The 15,998-nt window shown below is 36.4% G+C and overlaps 1 protein-coding gene across 1 annotated transcript in view; it reads right to left on the bottom strand.

Annotated features, from left to right (window-relative positions):
• Positions 1-5,577: 5,577 nt before the first annotated feature.
• The window catches only part of LOC117328895 (gamma-aminobutyric acid type B receptor subunit 2-like), a 59,020-nt gene continuing 48,599 nt past the window's right edge, over positions 5,578-15,998 (bottom strand). The window contains exons 10-17 of the mRNA XM_033886498.1: positions 14,932-15,082; positions 11,960-12,092; positions 11,669-11,785; positions 10,064-10,186; positions 9,340-9,675; positions 8,633-8,788; positions 8,290-8,441; positions 5,578-6,946 (exon numbers count right to left, since the gene is read on the bottom strand). Coding sequence (XP_033742389.1) covers positions 6,127-6,946; positions 8,290-8,441; positions 8,633-8,788; positions 9,340-9,675; positions 10,064-10,186; positions 11,669-11,785; positions 11,960-12,092; positions 14,932-15,082 — 1,988 coding nt within the window. The 3' untranslated portion in view covers positions 5,578-6,126. The remainder of the gene's footprint in view (positions 6,947-8,289; positions 8,442-8,632; positions 8,789-9,339; positions 9,676-10,063; positions 10,187-11,668; positions 11,786-11,959; positions 12,093-14,931; positions 15,083-15,998) is intronic.

Genomic DNA, 15,998 nt, shown 5'->3' with positions numbered 1-15,998 from the left:
TCATCATTATTGATCGTCAGTAGAACCATTTTATTTGTGTCTGATTCATTGAACAATGAAATGATGTCTATCGATTTTGGTTTTGGTTTGTTTGTTTGTTTTTTTGTTGTTGTTTTTTGTTGTTGTTTTTTTTCAAATCGTCACCCGGAACATATTTTGTAAATTGATCAATTCACTTCACACAATCTGCCCGCCCTTTGCATACAACCACGTCAAATATGGAATAGAAAATGGTGCTTTTGTTGTCGTGTCTTGAACACAGGGGCACACCACTATCAGATGACTTTCACTCTTCTGAGTTGCAATTCTGTTTAGTTAGATTACATCGTATATATAATGTAAATATATATATTGAGGATGGTTTTCGCGATGTTGATCTTATAACGCCTCTCTTTGTCTGAGTATATTTAAGGATTGTATCTCATTTTGCCTGCGTATACATTGTAGGTAGTATGCCCGCAGTTGGCAACGAAAATTTCCTATGGTTAGCGCATTAGCACTTCGTAAGAATTGTTCGTTGCCAGCTGCGGGCATACTAGAGACCAACCAACCAATTGTTTTCCCATAGACTTTAGTGTTAACGTTTTGGAGTATTTCATTCAAATTCTTGAATTCAATATGACAATTATGGTTTATAACAAAAATTTAGGGTCTGATATAATACCTAATCAAAAACAAAGTTGGGTCCTTCAGCTCAAATTTTCTCCAGGGTAGCCATTTTGAAAATGGGTGAATTTCGCAGTAAAAATTCTCAAAAATCTGAAATGGTTACCTGTTAATTGTTATTACCTGAACTTTTGGGAAAAACATCAATCGGACTTACGAAATTAATATCAACATTTCTTATTGATAGTTACCTATCAGGCTACATATCTATTTTCTCGCTTCATAACATACTGGCCAATCAGTGGCTGCCAGACATTTTATCCTTGGCTCAACTTTCTATACACAGGGGCTGTTTCAAAAATCTATTTTTTCAATTGGTTGGTTGTTCCCTACTACCATATAATCAGTCAAAATGAGGTACAATCCTTATATTTACATCAAACAAATCGTTTATTTACAGCGCAAAGAAAATAAAATGCAGGGTGCGTTGCGACGTTGGTAACTACGGGAGTCATGGTTGCTAAGATAATATAGTTCCAGGGAATCTGCGTAAAGACACCAGTATTGTTTACAAAATTAAAAGAAACAACTTAAAATTTGTGTTAAATACCTTTTACGTTTTTGATTAACTGATATATTCGCAATCCACAATTTCCGTCTCAGATTAACTATTGTTGTCAAACATAACGTGTATTGACACAGATTTAGTAGTAACGTGGTAAAACGTTCTCTAGGAACTGTACGCTTCAGCCATTTGTTGTTAGCTTATCTCGTGAGGAAGTTAAATATGCAGCCATTTCCGCAATATTCAGTTTAGTTTTTGCCAAAATACTCACTTGGCGTTAGCTTTCTGTACTGAGATAATCTGGTAACAGGAGAAAACGCTATAAATGCGATGATCAGTCCTTTCTAAATGCAGACGTCTAGTTGACGTTCCGGTAACGTCACATATAGACATCTTAAATCATGCTACCGATTCCCGCGCTTATTAATCCGCTGAGCCTTTTTTCACTGCGTATACGCTAATTTATTCGCAGTCAGAGTTCACTAAGCTGAAGAAGAGAGAGGTGTAAATATACGGTTTTGTGTTGTTTATCTGATAACGCCTCCCTTTTGTTTGAGTATATAATGAGGATGGTCTTCGTGTGGTTTATCTTTTAACGCCTCTCTTTGTCTGAGTATATAGCCGGGATGGTTTTTTGGTGTTGTTTATCTTATACAGCCTCTCTTTGTCTGAGTATATAGCCGGGATGGTCTTCGTGTTGTTTATCTTATAACGCCTCTCTTTGTCTGAGTATATAGCCGGGATGGTCTTCGTGTTGTTTATCTTATAACGCCTCTCTTTGTCTGAGTATATAGCCGGGATGGTCTTCGTGTTGTTTATCTTATAACGCCTCTCTTTGTCTGAGTATATAATGAGGATGGTCTTCGTGTTGTTTATCTTATAACGCCTCTCTTTGTCTGAGTATATAGCCGGGATGGTCTTCGTGTTGTTTATCTTATAAAGCCTCTCTTTGTCTGAGTATATAATCGGGAGGGTTTTTTTCGTGTTGTTTAATTTATAACGCCTCTCTTTGTCTGAGTATATAGCCGGGATGGTCTTCGTGTTGTTTATCTTATAACGCCTCTCTTTGTCTGAGTTGTAGCCGGGATGATCTTCGTGTTGTTTATCTTATAACGCCTCTCTTTGTCTGAGTATATAGCCGGGATGGTCTTCGTGTTGTTTATCTTATAAAACCTCTCTTTGTCTGAGTATATAGCCGGGATGGTCTTCGTGTTGTTTATCTTATAAAGCCTCTCTTTGTCTGAGTATATAGCCGGGATGGTCTTCGTGTTGTTTATCTTATAACGCCTCTCTTTGTCTGAGTATATAATGAGGATGGTCTTCGTGTTGTTTATCTTATAACGCCTCTCTTTGTCTGAGTATATAGCCGGGATGGTCTTCGTGTTGTTTATCTTATATAGCCTCTCTTTGTCTGAGTATATAGCCGGGATGATCACCGTGTTGTTTATCTTATAAAGCCTCTCTTTGTCTGAGTATATAGCCGGGATGGTCTTCGTGTTGTTTATCTTATAACGCCTCTCTTTGTCTGAGTATATAGCCGGGATGGTCTTCGTGTTGTTTAACTTATAACGCCTCTCTTTGTCTGAGTTGTAGCCGGGATGATCTTCGTGTTGTTTATCTTATAACGCCTCTCTTTGTCTGAGTATATAGCCGGGATGGTCTTCGTGTTGTTTATCTTATAACGCCTCTCTTTGTCTGAGTATATAGCCGGGATGGTCTTCGTGTTGTTTAACTTATAACGCCTCTCTTTGTCTGAGTTGTAGCCGGGATGATCTTCGTGTTGTTTATCTTATAAAGCCTCTCTTTGTCTGAGTATATAGCCGGGATGGTCTTCGTGTTGTTTATCTTATAACGCCTCTCTTTGTCTGAGTATATAATGAGGATGGTCTTCGTGTTGTTTATCTTATAACGCCTCTCTTTGTCTGAGTATATAGCCGGGATGGTCTTCGTGTTGTTTATCTTATATAGCCTCTCTTTGTCTGAGTATATAGCCGGGATGATCACCGTGTTGTTTATCTTATAAAGCCTCTCTTTGTCTGAGTATATAGCCGGGATGGTCTTCGTGTTGTTTATCTTATAACGCCTCTCTTTGTCTGAGTATATAGCCGGGATGGTCTTCGTGTTGTTTATCTTATATAGCCTGTCTTTGTCTCAGTATATAGCCGGGATGATCACCGTGTTGTTTATCTTATAACGCCTCTCTTTGTCTGAGTATATAGCCGGGATGGTCTTCGTGTTGTTTATCTTATAAAGCCTCTCTTTGTCTGAGTATATAGCCGGGATGGTCTTCGTGTTGTTTATCTTATACAGCCTCTCTTTGTCTGAGTATATAGCCGGGATCGTCTTCGTGTTGTTTATCTTATAAAGCCTCTCTTTGTCTGAGTATATAGCCGGGATGGTCTTCGTGTTGTTTATCTTATAAAGCCTCTCTTTGTCTGAGTATATAGTCGGGATGGTTTTCGTGTTGTTTATCTTATAAAGCCTCTCTTTGTCTGAGTATATAGCCGGGATGGTCTTCGTGTTGTTTATCGTATAAAGCCTCTCTTTGTCTAAGTATATGATGGTTATGTTATTATCCAAGCACAGTCGATCAAAGCATCGTTTTAATACGATGTACAGTAGTTGGTTCGAGGTTTTTCAGGCAAAATTTCATAAAACAAATTCACATAGAGATTCGTTATCTTTACACAGGTTTTGATGTATATCTTTTTCAATGGAAGAAGCAATTCTTCCGCTAAACAAAACATTTTTCAAACCATTCTACTATTTTACTCTTTTTGCTTCAACTATAGACAAAAAAAAACTCTCATCCTCGAGTCTTTATTAATGATATCTCAAATTATTTATTTTCAGATGCCAAATCATTTTAGAAGTTTTTCTTTTTAAAAACTATAACCATTGTAGACTGGACTGCTTAGTTTTTCTACTCTCCTCTAGGCTTCATTAGTGCAGCCTAACGGAGAAAGATTTAATTACGGTAGGTTATCCAGTTCATAACCAACATTGTTTTGTTCGCATTCAAATTCATGCTCAAATTCCTTGTTCAAAGCATTTCCATCATATAATCAGTACTGCTAATTTGAATATCTCCATAATCTGATTTATATATTCGGATTTCCGTACGTATGTTCGGCCGAGTTTGATGTGTAGTTTCTTTTGTTTATCCCCTATTGTCTTATATTGACTGTTTCAGAGTGCAAATATGTTTACAAGACAGTAAGAGCGACTCTACAAATCAGTCTATCAATAATCATTCTTAATAGATCCCATTGTACTATTTCATAGGATCAGATACATATATTCCATTCTTCATATCCCCTAAAAACAATTATATTGATTTTCTTCTTTCTCTCCCCCTCTCTCTCTAGACTGTTTCCTTCTTATCCCATATAATCTGGTAATGAAAGATCTTGTTTTCGGTGAACTAGGTTCGTACTCGGTATACAGCTCTCACAAGCCCAATTTACGAGCTGTCAGAAAATGACAACGGTGGAGACGTATTGGGCGAAATGTTAAGTTAACAACTCTTCCTCCAACTGTCCTCAGTTCTATCGGTCCATATTTCCTAGAAAAATAAAGGTTAGGTCATCGAACGAATGAATGTCTTCAACTCGATTTTCTCTATTAATTGCATTTTTGATAGGTTGGCCATTGGAGATGTATGTCAATGACCCTCAACCATTGGCGGCGTCCTAGAAGAGCTTTACATGGCTCCGGATATGTCAAATGGGGATTCTGTTGAGACGTCCTAACACAATGGTGGTAATGGGTTATTGTCTAACGGAGGGATCGACGATATGTATCCAAGTTTGCAGGCAAATGTTATAGTTATTTAACAATGGCTTTGCAATAGACAAAACACATCAATAAACCCCGTAGAATGAAGCCTTTTGTTTTACTATATCTCACAGAATGAAGGGAAGACCAATCGAGTTTACCATTAACTATCATACGTACTACTTACTACGTTTATACATTAATTATTGTCACATCACTAATGATGTGATCAGCCTGACCAGTACTATTTTAACACTTTCTGTCACATCAACACTAATGCTATGATCAGTCTTAACAGTACTATTGTCAACACTTCCTGTCACATCAACACTAATGCTGAGATCTGCCTAAACAGTACTTATTAAATCATAAATAATACTCCAAAAACTTAATCTATTGTAGTTTATAATTGTTATACTGTTTCCACTTTATTGATACATTTTTGTAGCCTCAATACAATGTTCCATTAACACCTCAGAGTCGTTGGTCGTGCCACGCATGTCATCCTTTCACGGTGATGACATTGTGTGTAAACATCTATTCATATATGTTCAAAATTACATTTTAAACATTCTTATGTTATCCATTATTAATAAAAAAAAATTGCATTTAATAGAAAAATAGTGCGGTATGACAACATGTAATTTAGATCGTTTTGATGAGGTTTTTCTATGTCGAACAAGATATCGAAAAAAAAGCATTGTAATTATTGCAGGCCATAATTGATGAAAACTTTAAAACTAAGTTTGCTGTAGGCCAAGTAAACACTGGTATTCTATTTATGCGATATCGATTTAGACGTATTCGATATCGATTGTTATACAGGGTCGTTCTTTGGTCACTCCCAAATCCTTCACAATTAGTCAATAGCTTGATTTGGACTTTAATGCATGGCGAAGTTCGTCATTAAAGCAAAAGACGCTTACCCTTCCGGAACTTTAGGTACTGTTCTCCTCTAGTACGTTGGTGTAAATCTATATTTAAACGGTCGGTATCATATTGTTGTTATAGTACCCCGATCAGAGGTCATAAAAGAACTTCCTATATGTTGTGTAACCAAAACTGAAAGAAAGTAAATGTTCAGTTCAGTTTTAATCAATAAATTGACATGGTATGATTGGTGCAGAGTACACAGTGCAACGCTATTAATAATGATCATTTCCTAAAGAATATTTTCGTCATACATCTGACACTTCATATTCTAAATCACTAAGAGCCTTAAGTTCATGCTGTATTTTCACAAGGTCACTTTGTAGCTTAATAATTCGTCGACGTCTTTCCCTCGCAATCAAATGTTCGATATTTTGAAGTTTGGATACTGTTTTGCCCTCTCTGTTTGTATCAACGTCAGTCACTCGACAGAGTGGGAGATAATTCATATCTCCTGTGGATTTACATGGTCTCATGAAGTCACCCCGGTGTAAGGATCTACGCGCCTTCGTGCTGCTGTCTTTCCTATTTTCACAGAATGCCGCATTTTCTACGGAACTTTCATCATCAGAACATGGCGTTATTTTCACTTGGAGATCAAACACATTCGATTTTCGTCGATATTTTTTGCTTCCCTGTCGAGAGTCGTCTATTCGACTTGGTTTTCTAGAGTTGTTGCACTCGCGAGATCGCTCACAAATTGTTGAGTCTGTATTCCATTTACGACTCATTGATGAAAAGTTTGTACGACCTAGGGTATCGTCATCATCAACATCGATATCTTGGAAGTAATGCCTCAGGGAAAACTCACTTTTGGAAGCATGCGTATCTCTCGACATGTCACTGACTGAAAATGTTCCCTTTCTGGAAGGTGCCCTAAAACTTAAACTTCGTCGTAATTCTGAAAGTTTTTTTGCTGTGGCTGATGCAGCCTCCCTTATGCTCATCCTTCTCACTGGTTTTGAATTTGGCTGGAGTGAATTATGTACTGAAGGTGCAAAGTCATCGCCGGATGTCTCCGAAGATAATCCGAAGCATACCTCTCCTCCGTCAGAGATAGAATTGCATCTATAAATATACAAACGCAACGGCTCTTTAAAAAAAGTCAGCAATATGTGATTCTATCATTGTTTATATAATCTTTTAAATCGCTGAAAAACAAGTGAGGGTAAAATAGAATATTTTACATGGATCCTATTCCGGGAATAGGGATATCTCGAATCGAACGAATCTTGCAAGCTTAAGAATGTTACCCTTAAAAATATCACATCGATGAAACTGTTGACATCTTATTCCGGGGAAGGAGTCATCCGATCCCTAGAAACCACGGAATCACCCTGAGTGCGAAAGTGAGATCTCAACCGAAGGGGAGTTTTAGGTTTACCAACAAGAGACTGTATATTATCTAAGTAAAACATCTATGCTCATACATACAAACTTGAAAAAAAAACATATGTAGATGTACATTTGACAGACTTCAACGATACAGCGTTTAGTTATTATCTAATAACTGTCGCATTAACGTTGACTTTACCAATTACGCATATATCATATCACAGTTAAGCTCTTTCATTCACAAGTCGTTCCTTTTAACGACACATTAAGATTTAAACACGTGATGGACTGCAGTGTGTGTCATCATTCATGTGCTGACTATCTGTTCAGAAACTTTTTATGTCAAACTATTTATTAATCATTTAAATCTTTCCACGCATGTAGGTTTCAGATTGTTTCGGGTATTAAGTTTCAATTTGCTCTGCATTGTAACTAATAGAATTACCATACAAAATAGAGAATTATCATGATTCCCATTGGTTTAGGATATAAACAACATGTTCGTAGCCTCGTCACTAAATTACATCGTTTTTTCTTAGGTCGCTATATTAACGACTGATCAATCTATAGTTGTGTTAAAAAAAGATATGAACATCCTCACAGTGGAATTAATCGATATAATTTTGTAGTTTTGTATTTAATTCCATGATCTATTTTTGCCGGGAACGGTCTGTCGTACTCATAACATCTCGACTGGTCCAATTGACAGCACAAAATTTAATTTCGAAATACGACAGCACTGTTACAGGTTAAATATAAGAAAAACTTAAATTTAAACGGAAATATCCGTTAAAAATATTGCCATGCAGTTTTTATAGGTTTGCAGACAAATTGAATAACGTGCGTAATTTGTCTGCAATCTCGTGAGAAATATAGGACAATAAATTTCCTAAGAAGGCAGAATGTTTCTTACGTATTGTTCCTATAATTACATTCTAATTGTTTCTATTATTACATTCTAATTGTTTCTATTATTACATTCTAATAGGTTTATATCTACTTGTTTGAGTAACTGGGGAAATAAGTTGATGCTATGACTTACAAATTGTTAGAAGAGTTGAGATAATACTGCGTACCTTTCCAGTTCCTGTAATCTGCGGCGTCTGATGGCAGGCGATGGATCCACGCGGGATTCCGGCAGTAGATGGAGAATGTCATCTGTTAGTTTAGGGAAAGGCTGTAGGGGCAGCTCTAACAAACGTTCCAGCCTACATATCTCCTGGTCTAACTGAAATACCATATAATCTGTGTACCGTCATCGAGATAGATGAGTACATAATATCCACGGCTCTTAACTTAACTGTTAAACTAGTTCAGAACGGAACTGAAATGTTTAAATAATTCGGATTATGTGTAATGGTATTACTCGAAGGTCTGGTTAGGCTAACCGATACCATAATTGATCACTAAACCACATACCTCTACGATCTCCCGTTTATATACACGGTTCTGCACTTCTGCCCTGTAGTACAGATCTCGCTTCTCGTCCACAAGGAAACGTCGTGTCTTGTCCTCTACCACGATCCCCGAGGATACTACTACCGGGTCACCCTTGCATGTCAAAATGGCGTAAATCTATAAATAGAACGACTCGTCATATAATAACTAGGGGGGTTAACTTGAATATTTATTATGTTGTGTAAAATAACAAAACAAAAATCGGAGTTTACTCTCAATAAATCCCGAACGGATTTATGATGAGAGTACACACTAGTTTTTGTGTTATACCTCCATAGCATCAAAATATTTTCAATTTATTCCTTATAATTCAGTCTATTTCAAACAATCCCTGTGGAGATACACGTTTCTCTTAGAGAGTATAACGCCGTTGCATCAGTCAGTCAAAAGCGGCGTTACCAATGGCGACGTCGTTTTTATGTAATAGGCTGATAATATAATTTTGTTGAGTCAATGAATAAAAATGCGTGTCACAACCAAGATTGAAATATCATAATAGTTCAATACTGACGTCCGTCAACACTTTAATCCAAATTCAGGGACATTTTAATTACTGTCAGAGGTATGGTAATGTATAATATCGGTTGGTATTAAACGTACCGTGGATGTATAACAGTTTTATTACACCCTGATTTAAGTAGTACTGTGGACGGTAATATCGGCCTTACCTTGGGTACGAAGAGCAAACACAGTGTTACTGATGTAGAGAGCAGGACGAAGGCGGACTCCAGGATGTAGGCCATTGTTGGCTGATCGGACAGGATATTTGATAACACCACCACGATACTGCTCATCAGTACAACATTGTACACGTTTAGTCCGATGTACTGGGAGTCGTTCAGCACCGGAATTTTAACGTTACGTGTTTCCCATGCCATGTACACTCCAAACACGAGGAGAAGTCCTTTGAAGGCGTAGAAAGCACCAAGCCATTTCTGTATATGGTTTGAATGACAGGTGGAAATCTGTGATATATACCACACATCGATATCTTCGTCGGAGGGCTGCAGCATAGTACGTAGAGTTTGATCATACACAATCTGTCTTATGCTTCTCACCAAAACATTAAATCCTAATTTAATGACGTTATATTAAAGTATTATTATATTAAAGTTAAATTATAGTACAAATATATGGCATGTTTGTACAATATGTTTAACAATGCTATCAATCGATTATCGGTAATATTTGTGTTGAATTAGGTCTACTACATATACATTTCGGGAATGTATCTCCTAACACGCGACATATTGTCCGAATTAAAACGCTCTGATTATCTCTATCATTCAAGCAGGTACGGTATTAACCTGTGTCTATAAACTATTGTCAATTAGGGGATCAACCACTCTGTAAGTTTGACATAAACTAAATCCCTCTGGCATGTGTACTTACGCCGACTGTCAAGTTTGCGATCTGTCTATGCATGGGGTCGACAAAGATCCATACTATTAGGATAGAGGAGTCAATGACGAGTAGAGCACCGATGATAAACAACAGTTGTTTGTCCTTCAGTAGCTGTAAACAGACAGCACAACTATGTGTATAAGTTTCCTCCTTTAGCCTATCAACACTGTAATGCTGACGACTCATTAATTGTAGTTTAGTATTACCAGATGGAAGATAATGCATGTAGTTTAAAAAAGGGCATCCTCTATACAGTGTAACATTAACAATATGTAGAAAATTGGCATACCAGTGTATAAATTTGCACATTCAGTGATAAAAATTGACAGCGGTTAGGAGATGATACCATTAAGGAAAAGACACCGTTAGGTAAATGATACCGGTAGGGAGATGGTACCGTTAAGGAGAAGATACCGGTAGGGAGATGGTACCATTAAGGAGAAGGTACCGGTAGGAAAATGATACCGGTAGAGAGATGATACTGGTTTGGTTTGGTTTGGTTTGGTTTGGTTTATTTTGTTTAACGTCCTATTAACAGCTAAGGTCATTTAAGGACGGCCTCCCGTGCGTGCGACATGCATGCGTGTGGCGAGTGCGTATGTGTGTTTTGGGAGGCTGCGGTATGTTCGTGTTAAGTCTCCTAGTGATAGACCGGAACTTTTGCTGATTTATAGTGCTACCTCTCAGAAGCATACCCTTAAAGAGATGATAATGATTAGGACATGATACCGGTAATGAGGTGATACCGGTAAGAAGATGGTACCGGTAAGGAGATGATACCGGTGATGAGGTGATACTGGTAAGGAGATGATACTGGTAAAGAGATGGTACCGGTAAGGAGATGGTACCGGTAAGGAGATGGTACCGGTAATGAAGTGATACCGGTAAGGAGATGGTACCGGTAATGAAGTGATACCGGTAAGGAGATGGTACCGGTAATGAAGTGATACCGGTAAGTAGATGGTACCGGTAATGAGATGGTACCGGTAATGAGGTGATACCGGTAAGGAGATGATACCGGTAGGGAGATGATACCGGTAAAGAGATGATACAGTTAGGGAGCTTATACCGGTACGGAGATGGTACCGGTAAAAAGATGATACCGGTACGGAGATGGTACCGGTAAAGAGATGATACAGTTAGGGAGCCTATACCGGTACGGAGATGGTACCGGTAAAAAGATGATACCGGTACGGAGATGGTACCGGTAAAAAGATGATACCATTAAGGAAATGATGCAGGTAAGAAGATGATACCGATGTAGTAAAAGGTACCAGTGACAATACATGTCCGTATTTATATTCGCTAACAATGCCGTTTGACATTGGTTGTCTATGGTCCATTCGGGTAATATCAGTGATGAAGCAAACTACAATTGTTAGAACTTCCTGGATACAAGTTAGTAGTTTGTTATTGATATTGTACTGACGTGATATGGGGCTATGATATATGAAATGCATTATTATTTTTTCACTATTGCTTTATATTTATTTTTATGTACTTATTATTTTTCGATGTTAGTCTTGTATTTGGCAGGAATTGTTTTCTAAATAGTCTGGTGTTCCTGTGGAAGTGATTAACGCTCGTTTGTACCTTATTTTTAATGAGACCTCTGTTTGCCCTTGTGAAGATCTGATGGACGCGGTACGTCTTAGTGAACATCGACCCGAACGCCAATGAAAACCCAGCTGCGAAGAAGAATGCCCGTGTCTGAAAAAATCCAGAACTGAAATTGTACTAAACCCATTATTCAGAAACTAAAATTAATGATAAATATACAATTTATATGACGTTATCATCCTTACAGAATACATCACTGTAACGTTAGACCTGCTTGACATCAGTCATATCGAACAATGACAAACCAGAAAAATAATAACATACCGTACAGAAAACTGGATATTGGTCCTGTCTGATCCTCCTGTCGTCAAATCCCAGCAGCATGACACCGCCATACACCAAGATACAGCCTCCGACAGCCACATTGTTTAGTGTGGGACTAGACAGCTTAATGTACCTAAACAGAAATTATGTATTACGGTAATTCTGTATAATTAACTATGATAAGGGTTGGATAATCATCAGCCCGTCAATTACATCATATACTCCGACCGACAGCTATATTAATGTAGGACAAGTTAATGTACCTAAACAGAAATATGTATTACGGTTATTCTTTATAATCAACTATGATAAGGGTTGGATAATCATCAGCCCGTCAATTACATCATATACTCCGACCGACAGCTATATTAATGTAGGACAAGTTAATGTACCTAAACAGAAATATGTATTACGGTAATTCGTTATAATTAACTATGTAAGGGTTGGATACTCATTACCCAATCAATTACATCATATTCTGCCACCGACAGTTATATTTATGTTGGACAACTTAATGTACCTACACAGACATATGAAGGATTGGATAATCATTACCCAATCAATTACATCATATCCTTCCACCGACAGATGTAGGACAAGTTAATGTACCTAAACAGAAGTATGTACTGAATTAAGTCTTTGTAATTAACTAGGGATATCATAATCATCACTCCATCAGTTTTATTAGATATTCTCATTGACAGCCACATTGTTAATTGTAGGACTGAAAAAAATATAAACCTAAATAGAAAATATGCATTACGGTAGTTCCTCTTAATTAAATTGTGGATTATCATCATACCATTATATAATACATCGTATTTGGTATACAAGGCACACGTCTGACATTAAAATTCGCCGTGTGTTACATAGAAGAATGCATCGTGATAATTCCCTGCATTGTTGAATGTTGGATCCTACACGCGCAAAATTGTCAGCTATTCATTTAATTTGACTGTGAAGTTTTTATCTGGCATTTGACGTAATCAATAACGATGTTGTGTAAAAGTAGGATGGATGTTAGCTGATGATCAGCAAAGGGCATGGCTTGAAGTTCCAATATCCTTAGTGATATTTATCAAACATACCATGGCATTCATGTCTCTCACAGGGAGCTTTTGACATTTATGTACAGGATACGATCATCAATGCTTCTGACTCATTATATGAAACAATGATATAATGGTAACTTGAATTTCATTTTTAACCGGATACGTAACTTAACGGCAGTGGATGTTGTATATGGTATGTTTTCACTTGAGTTAGTTATTTTTCAAAAACAGGAGCTTTAGCGAGTGCTTTTTGTCTCTTTTGAAAAATAACTAACGACAATGAAAGAAATATCATATACAGCCACCACGAGTTTGTGTGACCTGTTTCAAACACAATAGAAAAGCTATTCTGAGAATGAACTTTTTACAATGTCAGGTGTGGTATAAGGATATGACTTAATTTGAAATGCCGCTAATTAATATACCAAACTGACTAATTGGAAAACTTATGCAAATATTACAATTTATTACAAATCATAACGAAATAATAAGTAGGTTTATTCTTTCAAAGCAATACATTTATAAAAATCTACATATAATTCCAAGAATATAACAAAACAACTCGGATCTACTTCTTATGCATTATCATTTCAAGGTCATCGTGAAGCAGCCTCAAGCGTTAGGCAATCAAATTGCATTGAATCACGTGACTGAAAAATAGTCCGGGTCGAAGGTTACCGTGTCAACCAATCAAAAGATATTAAGAGTTTATTCCACGTGTTTTATAAACTAAATGTTATTCAACAGTTGTAATGATAATTTCATGCCTTGGGAGTATTCATATTTGCATTCAAGTTGATATGTTTTGCTCCTCGGCTGCAGATGACACAAAGATAAAAATGAGGTTATATTTTCAGATTTTGAGCATACATTAGGATACTTAGATAAAATGTTTTGTTCATATGCTGCTATTGATACAGAGTTCATTATCACGGGCTTGACTCATTAGCTGCAGATACAATAAATGAATGTTGTGTTGTTTGTATCTATAACACTTTAGTATATACTTAATCTTACATATTACAAAACATAAAGAACACTGTACAAAAACAACACAAGATCATAGTACCTTTCAAAACATATTGAGAGACATAGTACATGTAAATTCGTAATTAAACTGTATCATAAACTCTTTCGTCCTTAGGGCATAAAGTACAGATACCTGGGAGACGACAAAAAACCTTAAAGTACATGTGTATTTCCATAACTGTCAATATCCAAGTGAATTAAACAAGACGTGCATGTTTCACCAAACCAAGAATCGTACACCACTTGTAACTGAAAAGGATTGTACAAAGAACACATACTATATCAGAATCTGTCATTACAAATTTACAGTAAGATACCGTATTGTCATTTTTTTAAATACAACTACAGCATGTACTTGTTCTGTCTTTCTAGGACTACTCAGTGATACTAAGGAGCTAACGTGTTGATGCCTACATTATTGTAGATGAAGACTGGGAAAGTAAACGATAGTAGTCCGTTCAATACTCAAAAACCCATAAAGTCTGGTGTCGTAATAAGGATATATCGCCTCAAGTTACACTAATGATTCCAGCACTTCTGCTGCAGTGAAAGATTCATGTTTTGTTGATACCTTATACATTCTGGTTGTATAGCGGAATGCTGGGATATTTTGGTACGTACTTCGTCTTCATTACGGGTGACATTGAATGTGATATTGTACTTGCTTAATACCTCGTTTTTATAGAGACAATTTAGTGAAGTAAAGAGAGTGTATGATACTCTTGCAAAATTCAAAATTTAGAATGTTGCAAAAAAAATATAGTGTGGTATACTTATAAAAAAAACAATTTTAAACTGTAGACAAAAACCAAGATTTTCTAGGAAATTAAAACTGGATAAGAAGGAAATTAGTATTAAAGGGAATTGTATGTTTGTATGTCCGATATTTACCTCGATTTACGTTTACACAGGTTAAAGCACAGAAAGCAGGTCGCGGCAATAATTCCAACAGCACAACACGACGTAATGACGTAGAATACTCGGTCTTCGATCATTTTCTTATGCATGACGATAAGCACTTTGTCCTTAGGTATTTTTCCATCTGTAAATAATGCATAACATTAAAGCATATGGACGCAATATGTGTGTTCTAACCCAAAGAACAAACAAAAACTATTCAAAATATTGTGTGGGCATTTATTAATTGTTGATTAGTATTTTTTTTTTTTTTTTTTTGTAACTTTTTTATTTTCCAGATGCATTCAATATGTATACATGTATCATTATAATAATATCTTTCTCACTCTGATCAACTTCAATTCTCACCTTCATCATCATCATCATCATGTCCAATTCTCACCTTCATCCATCATCATCATCATCATCATCATCATGTCCATTCTCACCTTCATCCATCATCATCATCATCATCATCATGTCTATTCTCACCTTCATCCATCATCATCATCATGTCAAGTTCTCACATTCATCCATCATCATCATAATCATCAGTAAATCATCTTCATAAATCAACTATCATTCATCATCATCATCATCATCATCATCATCATCAATAAATTATCTTCATAAATCAATCACCATTCTTCATCATCATCATCATCTTCTTCATCCTCATCATCAATAAATCATCAACATCATCGTTATAAGTATAAGTCATCATTTTCATTAATCAAATATCAGTCATTGATTCAGCATCATCCATCTGTTATTCATTCCCATCACACCCATCAATTACTCATTAACATCATCACCACCACATCATTAGAAATAATCAGTATCATTTACAGGTATCAATATTTGTTATATTGATTAATTAATGAAGACACTAAACATATTTATAACTGTAAGTTAATTTGAGAGAGAGAGAGAGAGAGAGAGAGAGAGAGAGAGAGAGAGATTCTGTGTCATTAGAATTTAAATATATAGCTGGTTGCAGTAAAATGCATAGTTATTTATGAATGCTTTAATAGATTATTAATAAAATCATATAAAACTTT

This window comes from Pecten maximus, chromosome 6 (genome assembly GCF_902652985.1).
Source record: "Pecten maximus chromosome 6, xPecMax1.1, whole genome shotgun sequence".
Classification (NCBI taxonomy): Eukaryota; Metazoa; Mollusca; class Bivalvia; order Pectinida; family Pectinidae; genus Pecten; species Pecten maximus.
This window is presented reverse-complemented; position numbering and strand designations above follow the sequence as displayed.